Genomic DNA, 17,134 nt, shown 5'->3' with positions numbered 1-17,134 from the left:
CATCTTAAAAACCTTCTTTTGACCTCATATCCCCCTCCAAATATCACCCCATTTCTCTCTGCCCCCTTATATCTAAACTCTCAAAAACTTGCTAAGCTCAATTTCTCTTTTTCCATTCTTTCTTGAACACAGTCAGGCTTGGGTTCCCACCATTCCACCAAAATTACATTTGTCAAGATCACCCTCTACCTGGGGAAGCATTAGACACAGCTGATAATCTCTCCTTCCTTCTCTTTGCCTCTGTGTCACCATTTTCATTTATTTGTCTTTCACTTTGCTAGCCACATCTTTTCATCTCTTTTACTAATTCTTCATCATCTGCCCAACCTCTCAATGTTAGCAGGCTCACACCCTCAGTGGCTTTATATCTCATTCAGAGAATAAGCCAAAGCCATCAAAGTAGCCTACAAGGTCCTACATGATCAGTTACCTGCCTCTCCAATTCTCTGGCCTCACCTCCTCCTATCCTCCCTCCAGCCGCTTATCCCCCTTGAGTCACACTGAACTCCTGGACCAAGAGCACACTACATATGCTCTTACCCCACAGCTTTTACGCTGGCTGCTCCTCTGACTATAACACTTCACCTCTAGAAATGTGCATGGCTTGTTCACACACCTCCAGGTATCTGCTCCAAGGTAAATTTGTCCCCAAAGTGTTCCCTGACAACCCTGTATGAAATAACAGTCATCCCCTCACTCTCCCCAATCTCCATCCTTTTTACCTTGCATAGCATTTGTCACCTTATATCATACTAAGTATTTATTCTTTATTCATTTTCATCTATCTTCTCCTATTAGAGATGTAAGCTCCATGCTGTGCTATTCAGTTTTGTATCCCCAGCACAGTGCCTGGCACATAGTAGGCTCTCAGTAAATGCTGAATGAATGTGCTATGAATGCAGGCACAAGTGTCAATCCATATTTAAATATAGTAACGATTAATTTCTTTCTTCTGACCTTTTCAATAAGCATACAAATTAAGATAATTTCTATTATCTTACCCACTGGATTATCTTCATACTCTCAAGGTATATGTAACCCACTTTGAAAATTATTTATCAATAGGAGTGGTTCTCAGTCTTTGGCAGGCATAAGAAACCTTATGAATTCATTTAAAATACAGATTCCATGGTCTTCCCCAGAGATTTTGATCCTGATGTCTGTTGTTTGGGGCCAAGAATCTGCATGTGTAAAATGGTGGGTGCACCTCAGGTGATTTTGATGCTGATGGGCTATGACCACAACTGGGGATACTTGATCCATGTATTTGTAGTCTTCTTTTCCAGCTTATAACTCCAGGCTCAATAAAAATGGGAAAAACTTCTTTAGCGTGCCTCAGTCAGTTCACATAGCTACATACAGAATAATTTAAGTCCCATACTCCCTAGACAAGTGGTTCTCAAGGATTCAGGCCATCAAGACTATATCTAGATATCTAGCCTACCAGACAGTATTGGCTACACAGCACTAAACCAATTCCAAGATCTCTGTGGTTTAATACAACAAAAGTTAATTTTTGCTATCCAAAGTCCACTGTGGGTCTGGGTGACTCAGGTGTCTGTCTCTCATATGTTGGCTCATCGTTCTAGGCCACTGTGATTCTATGGTATCCCTGCACTCATGTTTCCATGATCACTGTGGCAGGGCACGCGAAAGTTGGGTTGTTGAACACTGACAATTAAGTGCTACCCGAAACCAATTCATGTTGCTTCAGCTTATGTTTCATTGGCCAAAGCAAGTTAGCACCACATCCAACCTCAAGAAGGAAGTACAGTTTTTGCATTTGCCTGGAAGTAGAGTAAAATAAGATTTTCATAAACAGTATTAATGTTTGCCACAAAGATAAACATTAAAAAATACTTAGGGATGCAAGGATGGTACAACATTTGAAAATCCATCAACATCATCCACCACATCAACAAAAAGAAGGACAAAAACCACATGATCATCTCCATGGATGCCGAAAAAGTATTCGACAAAATTCAACATCCGTTCATGATAAAAACTTCCAACAAAATGGGTATAGAGGGCAAGTACCTCAACATAATAAAGGTCATATATGACAAACCCACAGCCAACATTATACTTTAAAGCGAGAAGCTGAAAGCTTTTCCTCTAAGATCAGGAACAAGACAAGGATGCCCACCCTCCCCACTTCTATTCAACATAGTACTGGAGGTCCTAGCCACAGCAATCAGACAACACAAAGAAATAAAAGGCATCCAGATTGGTAAGGAAGAAGTCAAACTGTCACTGCTTGCAGATGACATGATATTGTACATAACAAACTCTAAAGAATCAACTCCAAAACTACTAGAACTAATATCTGAATTCAGCAAAGTTGCAGGATACAAAATTAGTACACAGAAGTCTGTTGCATTCCTATACACTAATGATGAACTAGCAGAAAGAGAAATCAGGAAAACAATTCCATCCACAATTGTATCAAAAAGAATAAAATACCTAGGAATAAACCTAACCAAGGAAGTGAAAGACCTATACCCTGAAAACTACAAGACACTCCTAAGAGAAATTAAAGAGGACACTAATAAATGGAAATTCATCCCAAGCTCTTGGGTAGGAAGAATTAATATTGCAAAATGGCCATCCTGCCTAAAGCAATATACAGGTTCAATGCAATCCCTATCAAAATACCAACAGCATTCTTCAACGAACTGGAACAAATAGTTCTAAAATACATATGGAGCCACAAAAGACCCCGAATAGCCAAAGCAATCCTGAGAAGGAAGAATAAAGTAGGGGGAATTATACTCCCTGACTTCAAGCTCTACTACAAAGCCCCAGTAATCAAGACAATTTGGTATTGACACAAGAACAGACCCATAGACCAGTGGAACAGAATAGAGAGTCCAGATATTAACCCAAGCATATATGGCCAATTAGTATATGATAAAGGAGCCATGGATATACAATTGGGAAATGACAGCCTCTTCAATAGCTGATGTTGGCAAAACTGGACAGCTACATGTAAGAATGAAACTGGATTACTGTCTAACTCCGTATACAAAAGTAACTCAAAATGGATCAAAGACCTGAATGTAAGTCATGAAACCATAAAACTCTTCGAAGAAAATTTAGGCAAAATTCTCTTGAATGTAAACATGAAAAATGAACAAGTAGGACTATATCAAACTAAAAAGCTTCTGTACAGCAAAGGACACCATCAGTAGAACAAAAAGGCGTCCTACAGCATGGGAGAATATATTCATAAATGACATATCCAATAAAGGGTTGACATCCAAAATATACAAAGAGCTCATGCACCTCAATAACAAAAAGCAAATAACCCAATTAAAAAATGGGCAAAGGATCTGAAGAGACAGTTCTCCAAAGAAGAAATTCAGATGGCCAACAGACACATGAAAAGATGCTCCACATCGCTAATGATCAGAGAAACGCAAATTAAAACCACAATGAGATATCACCTCACACCAGTTAGGATGGCTGCCATCCAAAAGACAAACAACAACAAATGTTGGCGAGGTTGTGGAGAAAGGGGAACCCTCCTACACTGCTGGTGGGAATGTAAATTAGTTCAACCTTTGTGGAAAGCAGTATGGAGGTTCCTCAAAAAGCTCAAAATAGAAATACCATTTGACCCAGGAATTCCACTCCTAGGAATTTACCCTAAGAATGCAGGAGCCCAGTTTAAAAAAGACATATGCACCCCTATGTTTATCACAGCACTATTTACAATAGGCAAGAAATGGAAGCAACCTAAGTGTCCATCAGTAGATGAATGGATAAAGAAGACGTGGTACATATACACAATGGAATATTATTCAGCCATAGGAAGAAAACAAATTCTAACATTGGCAACAACATTGATGGAGCTAGAGGGTATTATGCTCAGTGAAATAAGCCAGGCAGAGAAAGACAAGTATCAAATGACTTCACTCATCTGTGGAGTAGAAGAACAAAGAAAAAAACTGAAGGAACAAAACAGCAGCAGAATCACAGAACCCAAGAATGGACTAACAGTTACCAAAGGGAAAGGGACTGGGGAGGATGAGTGGGAAGGGAGGGATAAGGGGGAAAAGAGGCAATATGATTAGCACACATAATGTAGGGTGGGGCATGGGGAAGGCAGTATAGCAACCACAGTGTTCATGTAAGTGTATATTAATGATACCAAAAAGAATAAAAATTAAATTAAAAAATAAATAATACTTAAATCTGCCACCCCATCTTATACCATCTAATTAATAGTAGTCATTTTATTATCTTTTGTTGTGGGAGGAAAGAAAGTGATAAAGTCAATGTAATTTCAGAGACGATTTAAATATTTTTAATTTTTGCATCTTATTAATCTTGAGTGCATCTACATACATCAGAAAGGTAGTGTATATACATAAATGTATGAGACATAGTTTACTATTCTGTCTTCAGGCAAAGACTGGTGTACAAATGCATTTACAAACCCTTTAATATTATCCTCAAAGATCATCATCCCACTGCTCTAGACAGAGGACCCGCCGACACATGTAACTTACCCAATCCCTTCAGAAGCTTAATGTCATGATGTTTTACACAGTTGATAAACAAACCTTACTCTTACTGTCCCCAGCTATTGCCTCACAAAAATTTTCTGCTTTTTTGATTATTGCAGTTGTCAACAGCAATTGTGTTAGTGTTAGCCATTACCATCAACCTGAAATTAAAAATGGTAAGATTATCATAAAATTGATTCCAACTTGCAATAAGAAATTGTAGGAATAGAAAAAAAAGCTACTTAAGTTCTAAGACAGTCTTCTCCTGGTTATTCCTCCTCCTATCTTCTTAACCTGTTTCAACACTTTCATTCTCTTTCTCTGAAAGGTTCAATCATTTCCATTATGTTAGATTCCTAACCTTAGCCTATAGTCATGATGAAATCTTTTCTGTCCTAACAACAAAAATCTTTCTTTACTCTGTGTCACTTTATGCTACTATCCCATCCATTTTTTTCTCCTTCAAAGCCTAACACAATCTTTTCTCCACTGAAAGCACGGCATTCTTTTTCATTTTTTTAAATCAAATTGATTCATGTATACTGTTGACAAAGGCAAATAATCCTGTTATACGTAAAACCATGGTGAAATTGAAAATGTTTAATAATTGGTTGGATGTAGATACTGACCAGTCAGATAAGATCACCAATCAATTATCCTTGCTTATAACATAAAATACCCTTATCACAGCCCTCCTTAACCCTGATTCTCTGTCCAGTGACAATCACTTTCTTTTTCTTTTTTTCTGATATTTTCTGTTGTTTTTATTTATTTGTTTGTTTGGAATTTATTGTTGAAATAAAGTTGACATACAATATTGTATTGATTTCAGATGTACAACATAGTGACTCAATAATTATATATATTACTAGATGCTTGCCATGGTATGTGTAGTTGCCACCTATTACCATAGCATATCACAGTATTATTGGTTATATTCTCTATGTTGTACTTCCATTCTATGACTTATTTAACAAATTGTAGTTTATGCCTCTTTATTCCCTTCACCATTTTTTGTTTGTTTATTCTGTTTTTTAGATTCCACATATAAGTGAAATCACATGGGATTTGTCTTTTTCTGCCTGGCTTTTTTCTCTTAGTGTAATACCCTCTAGGTCTATCCCTGTTGTTGCAGATGACAAGGTTTCCTTTTTATGGCAGAATAATATTCCATTGTGTATATGTACTGTATCTTCTTTATTTATCTATCAGTGGGCACTTGGGTTGCTTCCATATCTTGGCTATTATAAATAATGCAGCAATAAACATAGGGATGCATATATATTTTTGAATTAGTTTTTTTGTTTTCCTTGGGTAAATACCCAGAAGTGGAATTGGTGGGTCATATGGTATTTCTATTTCTGGTTTTTTGAGGAACCTCCATACTGTTTTCCACAGTGGCTGTGGACCAATTTACATTCACACCTGCAGTGCAGGAGGGTTCCCTTTTCTCCTCAACCTCGCCAATAGTTACTTGTGTTTTGGATAGTGAGCATTCTTACTGGTATGAAGTAATATCTCATTGTGGTTTTGACTTGCATTTCCCTGATGATTAGTGATGTGGAGCATCTTTTCATGTGTATGTCTCCTTTGGAAAAATGTCTGTTCAGGTCCTCTGTCCATTTTTTAATTGAATTATTTGTATTTTTTGGTGTTGAGGTATATAAGTTATTTATGTAGTTTGAATATTGGCTGCTTATTGGATATATCATTTGCAAATATATTCTTCCATACAGTAGGTTACCTTTTTTTGTTGTTGAGAGTTTCCTTGCTGTGCAGAAGCTTTATAGTTTGATGTAATCCTATTTGTTTATTTTTGCTTTTGTTTCAGGGACAACCACTTTCAAATTTTTGCTTTTTCTTCGGCTATTTACAATGGATTCCATAATAACCTTTTCATACAACCATTTCTTTCACTAGTCTCCTGTTTTTTTAGCTACTCCATCTTCTTCAGAGCTACTAGGTGCCCCAGTCCCTAAGCTTTTCTGGGGTTCTGTGGCATGAACGTGCTTTGTTCTTATGGCCTTACTCATCAGGCATGGGTTTCAGTTCTCCATGGTCTGCTAAATCTGTTTTACCACCAGGCTGTCTGCTTTCCAGCTTTCAATATTTTGATAATATCTCAAGTCTGTAGTCCTACCCATTCTCTTTGGCCTTACTGGTTGTGCCTTTTTTAAAAATTCTTTTACTCTTACTTTAATGGGGCTGGAAAGGAAGCAGAGATTTTTTTTTGTAAGCCTGTGTTCAAACTCCCAAATCTAAGCACAAGATCAATAAAAAAGGTTAGCCTATACTTCTGCTTTTGTTTCTTCACTTCCCATTCTGGCCTCAACTCACCAATTTTGTGTTAACCTTCAGTTAAAACTATTTCTTCGAAGGGTCCCATGACCTTTGTTCATCAAAATCAGTGGTCTTTTTTCAGCGTTCATCCTCTGAGGCTCTCTGCACCATTAGACACTCATAGCAACATCCGTCTGACTGGGAAGCAAAGACTCTTCTGCTTACCCCACATCTTCAACTCCTTAAATGTCAACTCTCCTCAATGTTCTGTCTTTATTGGGCTTTTTTCTTTTCCTTCCTTCCCTCCCTCCTTCCTTCCTTCTTTGTCTCTCTTTCTGTCTGCCTTTCTTCCTTTCTTTTCTCTCTCTCTCTCTTTTTTTTTCTTTCTTTCCTTCTTTCTCTCTCTTTTTCTTCCTTTCTTCCTTTCTTTTCTCTTTTTCTTTCTCTTTCTTTCTTTCTTTCTTTCTCTCTTTCTGTCTGCCTTTCTTTTCTTTCTCTCTCTTTCTCTCTCCCTCTCTGCCTTTCTCTCTCTCTCTCTCTCTCTCTCTCTCTGTCTGTCTGCCTTTCTCTCTCTCTCTTCCTTTCTTTCTCTCTCTCTTCCTTTCTTTCTTTCTCTCTCTCTCTCTTTCTCTTTCTCTCTTTCTCTCTCTCTTTCTTTCTCTCTCTTTCTTTCTTTCTCTTTCTCTCTCTTTCTTTCTCTTTCTTTCTTTCCTTCTCTCTCTTTCTTTCTTTCTTTCCTTTTCTCTCTTTCTTTCTTTCCTTCTCTCTCTTTCTTTTTTCTTTCTTTCTTTCTTTCTTTCTTTCTTTCTTTCTTTCCTTCTTTCTCTTTCTTTCTTTCTCTCTTTCTTTGTCTCTTTCTCTCTTTCTTTCTCTCTCTCTCTCTTTCCTTCTTTCCTTCCTTCCTTCCTTCCTTCCTTCCTTCTTTCCTTCTTTCCTTCTTTTCTTCCTTCCTTGTTTCCTTCTTTCCTTCTTTCTTTCTTTCTTTTCTTTTCTCCCCTTCTCACCCTTCTAAGCCCATCTCACCCTAAAGTGAGTCTGAGTTCAGAGAAGTTTCACCCCAAATGATGGTCCACTTCTCAGTGATTACACAGGACAGGACATGGTAATTGCTGTTATATGGCTGTTCCTGGGACTAAAAGTCTTTTAATTTTTAATTTTTGCTCTACTCTAAGTGTGACTGAAAAGTTATGACATTTACCCAAGTTTTCAAAGATCAAGAAAAATGAGACCTCAAAGAATTTACAGAGATAAAAATGGGAAAGAATCAAGTTGTTTTCTACTTGCACCCAGTTGGAATATCACTCCTTTAATATAAGAGTAACGCATAGAAAGCAGGTAATCCCTACTGACAGGGCACTTACAGTTTTGTCAGTGAGGACTAGGAGCTAAATAATTACAAACATTTCAACTCTACTATGTACATGGAACCATGAAATCTATGTAACTAGTAGATTTAATTCTAGATCAGTGTGCAAAAGCCAGTGTAGTGCATTGCCAACTTGTCAAATTTTCTTGTTTCTATAGCTAAATAAAGTTTGCTGAAGAGCATACTGAATAAAATGACTTTCACAGCTTTTGCAAATTTTCATATGATTTTAATTGACTGGTTTTTATTTGTCTTCATAATGATGTTTAAAGATTGTTTGATTAGTTTCTGCCCTAGCTTGCTGTTACTGCAGCTGGGGCACACTGAGAAAAGAGGGGGCTCTCATTGCTGGGGGCCTGGGGAGACTAGAGGACAGGATGCCCATCCTCCAGAGGGAATGATTAGGAGACAGAGAGATCACTCACTTTCCACAACTGACTTTGACCCAATTAGCCTGTTCCCAGCCTGCATTGTATTTCCTCTGGATTCCTGCAGGTCTAATTGGCCTTCTGTCTGTCTGTTCCAATTGCCCGAGAAATTTTCCTCAAATGCAAATTTGCTTCCCTGCTTATAAAGTCCCTCAGTGGTTTCCTCAGGACCTGCCTCTTTATCATCCACTACTCTCTAACTCTATCCTCCAGCCTTAAACATGCTGTTCTCTTGCTCACAGTCCTGCCTGGGGTGCCCATCCACCACTCTTTCTGCTGGCTGACTCCACCTCAGCACCCTTAGAACTCAGCCCAGATATCAGCATTTCCTAGAAATGTTCCTACACTTCCTATTAAGGCCAGTGGCTAGAACACTGTCCTAATGGCCTGCCCTGTCCATGTCTACCAGAGAAATTGTCCATCAGACTTTCTGCCTCTCTTCAGGTCGGTGTGCTCCTTAGGACAGGGACTTTTATTCCTCTGGTCCCATCCTTAGGCACTCCCCAGCCCAGAGCTGTGCTTGCTAACTCATTTATTGAATTCAATGATAAATGAGCTGATGATCTGTATTCCAAAATTCACACATACATTTCTCTTTCCTACAAAGTATCTCCCAAACAATGTCCTTTAGTCACCTTAGATTCAACAGATCCCAAATCAAATTCATAATGCTTTACTTTAAGTTCATACCTATTTTGACTAATGGCATTACACTGCCTTACTATCACTCAACCTCAAAACTGAGAATTCCCCCTTAGCCTCTACATGGATAAATTATCCAGTGCTATTGCTTTTGCTTGCTTGAATGGCTACCAAACCATTCTTATGCTCCACTCCTGCTGCCCTGCCCCTTCCTCCCATTTCCTGACCAGTGATCACCCCATTTGAAGCACAACCAACTTTGTCTGCCCATTAGTTGCTCATGATTCCTTAAATACATCCTGTATCCTGTGTTTTGCTAATACCAGCCCTCTGCTAGCACCTGTCCTTCCTCATCTTGCTCAAATGTTACCACATGCATGAGGCCTTTTTAAATCCCACTAGAAAGATTTATTCTCTTCCACTGTGGTTCTCCACGAAAATTCTGTCATATTTGTACCATTACTATATCACTTACCACAGTGTGCTTTGTACCCAGTTATTAATGTGTGTTTCTGCTGCCTCAATATCCAAACTTTGAAGACAGAGCCTCAAGGCTATGTTCATTTTAGAGAAGTTTGGCACACAGTAGTCATTTAAAAAATGCATTTATTAATAGAGTTAATCAATTTCATTCATGTGTTCATTTCATGAGACTAAATTTAGCTTTAAATTTATTACTTCCTAATGTGACTGATGTGATTTTTTAAAGGCAGGATTTTACGTTTGCTTTAGGATAACAATAACTCCCACTGATTTCATGCCTAGTACCTGCCAACCTTCTATGCATACAATTTCTAATCCTTGTAATAACCCTACACACTAGAAGATATCATTCCCACTTTACAGATGAGGAAACTTCACATTTCCCTGGGGTAAGTAACTTGCTCAAGGCAGTTAACTCTAAGTGCCCAAGCTGGAACTAGAAGCCAGGTTTGCCTGATTCTAAACCCACCAGACCACATCACCCTCACCTGTACTCTGGGGTAGGTGAGGCTGTTTTTTTCTTTTCCTTCACTTATGCATCTTTGAAAAGATTTTAGTTTGTTGTTACATTAATGTTTATTTTGTGTTTTCTAGTTAACTTTGACATCAGACCTCTCTGGAGAGAATCTGGTGGAAAAAAAGTGCTTAGCTGAAAAATACACACATCTCTCCTGCAATAAAGTCTTCTGCCAACCGTGGCAGAAATGCATCGATGGGATCTGTATGTGTAAACTCCCTTATCAGTGCCCAAAGAATGGCACCATGGTGTGTTCAACTAACAGGAGAACCTACCCAACTTACTGTCAGCAAAAGAGTTTTGAATGTCTTCGTCCAGAGGCAAAGTTTTTAAATTCTGGAGAATGCACATCTGAAGGTGGGAAAGCCTCGTTTATTCCTCGATATAAGAAGGAAGTTGTATACCATACTTTCTTCAGAAAATATTTTTCCTATGAAATGTTGTGCTGACAATTCAGAATTCCTCCATAGACCCTCAGTAGTAATTGGGATAATAACCAAAGGAATTAGGGATCACCAGAATCTAGGTAGAACCCAGGAAAAAGTATTTACATGAGCTTGGTACTGGTATGGTCCCCACTCTGGACCTCCAGCCCCACTAATTTCTTCCCGCATCCATTCCCCAAGCCTCTACCCCTCTCTCTAGCCCCAACCCCACTGGCCCTGATCCAAGGGGAACTCAGGCCACTGCTGACCTATGACATACTCCAACCTAGCAAACTTGACACACCAGATCAGAGAGCTAATCTCCACTCCATCCAGGTTCCCAATGTAGTGAGGAGGCTGGGACCTTAGAAGATGAATAAGTGAAGGAAAGGAATGGTTAAGATTAGGGTTTTCACTGACAGATTCAACTGCAAGTCCCTCCCAGCCCCGTCTTGTTTGTTGACAAGCTTTGTGACCTCTCTGGATCCCAGGTTCCACATTTGTAAAATGTGAATAATAGTAGTTCCTAACTCCTAAGACTCTTGTGAAAATTAAATAAAATTAAGAATGCAAAGCTCTTCATACAGTGTTTGGCACATAGAAAGTGCTCATGAAATCTTAGCTCTTACAGCTAACCTCAAGCTCAGTGTCTTCTGATATCAGCTATCACAAGCGCTTCATGAATTTACAGAGGAATGATCAAAACATTCTTTTTAAAGCCACCACGACTTATGCCAGCACACAATATCCTAAATTTTTTTGTGATGCCACGTTAAGATGTTGAGGTACGGTGGGACAGGAGGAAGAAAGCTCTTTATTGGTGCCCACTTCAGCAGCCTGCAGGAGAGGAGGAAAGTAGCTGGGGAGAACGTTTTGTCAGTGTCACACTTTTATTCTCTTGAGGTGTTAAATGCCTTAAATATATGACAATACATAAACCTTTCTTACATTTTCGTTATTTGTTTAGGTTACTTTTAAAAGCATGGACTTTGGAATGAGATCAGTATAGCAGGTTCAGATTCCCAGACTCACCACCTGAGTGAGTAGCTTAACCCCAATAAAAATGGAGGAATTTAGGTTCCTCATGTGTAAAACTGGGAATAAGTATTGGTCTATCTTCATGGATCTGATGTGAGGATTTTATGATAATCTATATACCTGGGTAGCCAGCCACTGACACATAATGAGCCCTAATAAAGTAACTGCTTACCACTATTTGTTAAAATCTTCTTAGCATTCCAAGTTAATTTGAAATTATGTATTTTACTATCTTAAAGGCTTGTAATCCAGAGAAGAAAAAGAGAATACCTAAATATTGCTCATTCTTTTTGGTTTTTTATTTTAGGACAATTTACTGTTTCCTTGAAGTATGGAAATACAGAGTCTGAGGGAATTGTTGAAGTAAAACTTGTAGACCAAGATAAGAAAATGTTCATATGTAGAAAAAGCTGGAGCATGACTCAGGCCAACGTGGCCTGCCTTGACCTTGGATTTCAACAGTGAGTGTATCAGTGGATCTTCCCAGGGTTGATTTTATTGTTCCAACAATTTGTTTTTTGATTACACAGTTTTTCTCTCCCTCAATTTTCTCATATGTAACCTGAGGATATTAACTACCTGCCTCATGGCATTGCTGTGAGGATTAAATAAATTCATGTTTGACGAACTAACACTGAGAACACTGCAGAGCACAGAGGACTTGTAAGTTTGTTAGTGTATATGAATCCTGTGCTGATTCAGAGTTACGAATATGTCCATTACTGTCTATCTCTCTACTCATCTATAATTATGTCCACTTTTTCATACCTAATATTGTTTATCTATGCCTTCTCTCTTTTTTTACTGATCAAGCTTGCAAAGATTTGTCTATCTGATAGTTTTTGATTTTTATATTTGTAAATTGCTTCCTGTTCTTTATTTTCAACTTCATTAACTTTTACTGTTTTCTTTGGCTCTCTCTTTTCTTTATTGTATTTTTTCTAATTTCTTGAGTTAAGTGCTTAACTCATCAATATTTAACTTTTTTTATTTTCTAATATAAGCGTTTAAGATATAAATTTCCCTCTAGGTAATGCTTCATCTGCATGCCATACCCTTAGTGACATAAAATAAAAGTGGTGTTTTAATTATTTTTCAATTCAAAGTATTTTCTAATTTTCAATATAATGTCTTTTTTAATAAATGTTGGTGAGGATGTAGAGAAAAGGGAACCCTCCTATATTGTTTATGGGAATATAAATTGGTTCAGCCACAGCCACTGTAGAAAGCAGTATGGAAGTCCCTCAAAAAACTAAAAATAGAAACACCATTCAACCCAGCAATTCCACTTCTAGGAATTTGCCTGAATAAAAAAACATCCCTAATCTGAAAAGATATATGTACCCGAATATTTATTGCTGCATTATTTACAAAAGCCAAGATATGGAAGCAAACTATGTGCCCATCAATAAATGAATGTATAAAGATGTGGTACATATACATAATGGAATATTATTCAACCATAAAAAGAAAACAAATCCTGCCATTTGCAACAACATGGATGGAACTAGAGGGTATTATGCTCAGTGAAGTAAGTCAGGCTGAGAAAGGCGAGTACCATATGATTTCACTTATATGTGGATTATAAATACAAAGCAAACCAGAATGAATAAAATAGCATTAGACTCATAGACACAGAGAAGGGACTTGTGGTTACCATGGGAGAGAGGTTGGGGTGCATGGGTGGGGACAGTGAGGGGGCTAAAGGGACAGAAAAATTCTCAATCATACTGTAGGTTTGTCACAAGGATAGTAGTATGGCATGGAGAATATAGCCAGTGATTCTGTAACATCTTCCTATGTTGACAGATAGTAGCTGTACTAGATGGGGTATGGATTTAACAATATGGGTAACTGTTGAACCACTGGGTTGTATAGTTGAAATTAATGTAAGATTGTATATCAATAAAAAATATATATATATATATATATATATAATTTCTTCATTGATCCATACATAATTTAAATGTTTCTTTTTTTACTTCCCTAATGAATAGTTTGTTTTTTGATTAACTTTCTGTTATCGGTTTCCTATCTAATTGTATGGCAGTCAGAGAACATCTCTATATGACAATTGTTTAAATATTTGTTGAGACTTGTGTTGTGCTACTGAGTATATTTGAAATGCTTCATGTGCAGGGCCCTATATAGTAGATATGATGTCTGTTAGAATAAGCAAGATTGTTAACTGCTTTTCCCATTTATTTGTGTTTGCAGGTTTTCATGTCCTTATCTTTTAAGTGTCCCTTATAAACAGCATTTATCTAGATATTCTTTAAAAACCCAGTATGACAATAACTGTGTGAAGAGTTTACTCCATTTCATTATTATGATTATTTACATTGTGGAATCTATTTTTCCTATCTTATTTTGGGCCTATTGTTTACCCTGCTTTTTCTGTGTTTTGTTTCTTACTTTTCTAACTTCTATTACATTTTTTTTTCATTTTTTGAGGGATATCATTAATAGACACTTACATGAACAACATTGTGGTTACTAGATACCCCATTATCAAGTCCCAACCACATACCCCATTACAGTCACTGTCCATCAGCATAGTAAGATGCTATAGAATCACTACTTATCTTCTCTGAGCTATACTGCCTTCCCCGTGCCCCCCCACTATATAAAGTATGCTAATCATAATGCCCCCTTTCCCCCTTATTCCTATTAGTCTATTCTTGGGTTCTTTGAGTCTGCTGCTGTTTTGTTCCTTCAGTTTTTTCTTTGTTCTTATACTCCACAGATGAGTGAAATCATTTGATACTTGTCTTTCTCCACCTGGCTTATTTCACTGAGCATAATACTCTCTAGCTCCATCCATGTTGTTGCAAATGGTAGGGTTTGTTTTCTTCTTATGGCTAAATAATATTCCATTGTGTATATGTACCACGTCTTCTTTATCCATTCATCTACTGATGGACACTTAGGTTGCTTCCATTTCTTGGCTATTGTAAATAGTGCTGTGATAAACATAGGGGTGCATATGTCTTTTTCAAACTGGGCTCCTGCATTCTTAGGGTAAATTCCTAGGAGTGGAATTCCTGGGTCAAATGGTATTTCTATTTTGAGTTTTTTGAGGAATCTCCATACTACTTTCCACAAAGGTTGAACTAATTTACATTCCCACCAGCAGTGTAGGAGGGTTCCCCTTTCTCCACATCCTCCCCATCATTTGTTGTTATTTGTCTTTTGGATGCTGGCCATCCTAACTAGTGTAAGGTGATTTCTCACTGTGGTTTTAATTTGCATTTCTCTGATGATTAGCAATGTGGAGCATCTTTTCATCTGTCTGTTGTCCATCTGAATTTCTTCTTTGGCTAAGTGTCTGTTTAGCTCCTCTGCCCATTTTTAAATTGGGTTATTTGCTTTTTGTTTGTTGAGGTGCATGAGCTCTTTGTATATTTTGGATGTCAACCCCTTATTGGATATGTCATTTAGGAATATATTCTCCCATACTGTAGGATGCCTTTTTGTTCTACTGATGGTGTCCTTTGCTGTACAGAAGCTTTTTAGTTTGATGTAGTCTGACTTGTTCATTTTTGCTTTTGTTTCCCTTGCCCTTGGAGATATGTTCATGAAGAAGTTCTTCATGTTTATATTCAAGAGAGTTTTGCCTATATTTTCTTCGAAGAGTTTTATGGTTTCATGACTTACATTCAGGTCTTTGATCCATTTTGAGTTTACTTTTGTATACGGAGTTAGACAGTAATCCAGTTTCATTTTCTTACATGTAGATGTCCAGTTTTGCCAACACCAGCTATTGAAGAGGCTGTCATTTCCTGATTGTATGTCCATAGCTCCTTTATCATATATTAATTGGCCATATATGCTTGGGTTAATATCTGGACTCTCTATTCTGTTTCACTGGTCTGTGGGTCTGTTCTTGTGTCAGTAGCAAATTGTATTGATTACTGGGGCTTTTAGTAGAGCTTGAAGTCAGGGAGTATAATTCCCCCTACTTTATTCTTCCTTCTCAGGATTGCTTTGGCTATTCAGGGTCTTTTGTGGCTCCATATGTATTTTAGAACTATTTGTTCCAGTTCATTGAAGAATGCTGTTGGTATTTTGATAGGGATTGCATTGAACCTGTATATTGCTTTAGGCAGGATGGCCATTTTGCAATATTAATTCTTCCTACCCAAGAGCTTGGGATGAATTTCCATGTATTAGTGTCCTCTTTAATTTCTCTTAGGAGTGTCTTGTAGTTTTCAGGGTATAGGTCTTTCACTTCCTTGGTTAGGTTTATTCCTAGGTATTTTATTCTTTTTTGATGCAATTGTGGATGGAATTGTTTTCCTGATCTCTCTTTCTGCTAGCTCCTCGGTGTATAGGAATGCAGCAGATTTCTGTGTATTAATTTTCTATCCTGCAACTTTGCTGAATTCAGGTACTAGTTCCAGTACTTTTGGAGTTGATTCTTTAGGGTTTTTTATGTACAATTTCATGTCATCTGCAAGCAGTGACAGTTTGACTTCTTCCTTACCAATCTGGATGCCTTTTATTTCTTTGTGTTGTCTGACTGCTATGGCTAGGACCTCCAGTACTATGCTGAATAAACGTGGGGAGAGTGGGCATCCTTGTCTTGTTCCTGATCTTAGGGGAAAAGCTTTGAACTTCTCACTGTTAAGTATAATGTTGGCTGTGGGTTTGTCATATATGACCTTTATTATGTTGACGTACTTGCCCTCTATACCCATTTTGTTGAGAGTTTTTATCATGAATGGGTGTTGAATTTTGTCGAATGCTTTTTCAGCATCTATGGAGATTATCATGTGTTTTTTGTCCTTCTTTTTGTTGATGTGGTGGATGATGTTGATGGATTTCGAATGTTGTACTGTCCTTGCATCCCTGACATGAATCTGACTTGATCACGGTGTATGATCCTCTTGATGTATTTTTTAATTCGGTTTGCTAATATTTTGTTGAGTATTTTTGCATCTATGTTCATCAGGGATATTTGTCTGTAGTTTTAGTTTTTGTGGTGTCTTTGCCTGGTTTTGGTATTAGAGTGAATGGATGTTGAAAGGGGAAATAAAATGTAATGCATTCATTCTAGGAAACTTCAACACTCCACTCACTCCAAAGGACAGATCAACCAGAAAGAAAAATAATTAAAGGGACAGAGGCTGGCTTCATAGAATGAGTTTGAAAGTATTCCCTCCTCTTCTATTTTTTGGAAAACTTTAAGGAGAATATATGTTATGTCTTCTCTAAATGTCTGATAAAATTCAGTGGGGAATCCATGTGGTCTGGGGGTTTTGTTCTTGGGTAGTTTTTTGATTACCGATTCAATTTCATTGCTAGTAATTGGTCTGTTTAGATTTTCTGTTTCTTTCTGGTCAGTCTTGGAAGGTTGTATTTTTGTAGAAAGTTGTCCTTTTCTTCTAGGTTTCCAACTTGTTAGCATATAGATTTTCACAGTATTCTCTAATAATTCTTTG

At 37.6% G+C, this 17,134-nt stretch overlaps 1 protein-coding gene across 3 annotated transcripts in view; it reads left to right on the top strand.

Annotated features, from left to right (window-relative positions):
* CFI (complement factor I) overlaps positions 1-17,134 on the top strand; it is an 80,587-nt gene that overhangs the window by 10,801 nt on the left and 52,652 nt on the right. For all 3 annotated transcript variants that reach the window (XM_057502525.1, XM_036920881.2, XM_036920879.2), the window contains 2 exons: positions 10,305-10,584; positions 11,998-12,151. In XM_057502525.1, the coding sequence (XP_057358508.1) occupies positions 10,305-10,584; positions 11,998-12,151 (434 nt within the window). The remainder of the gene's footprint in view (positions 1-10,304; positions 10,585-11,997; positions 12,152-17,134) is intronic.

The sequence above is a fragment of the Manis pentadactyla genome, chromosome 5, assembly GCF_030020395.1.
Source record: "Manis pentadactyla isolate mManPen7 chromosome 5, mManPen7.hap1, whole genome shotgun sequence".
Lineage (NCBI taxonomy): Eukaryota > Metazoa > Chordata > Mammalia > Pholidota > Manidae > Manis > Manis pentadactyla.
Note: the sequence above shows the minus strand (reverse complement) of the source record. Positions and strands in the feature narration are given on the sequence as shown.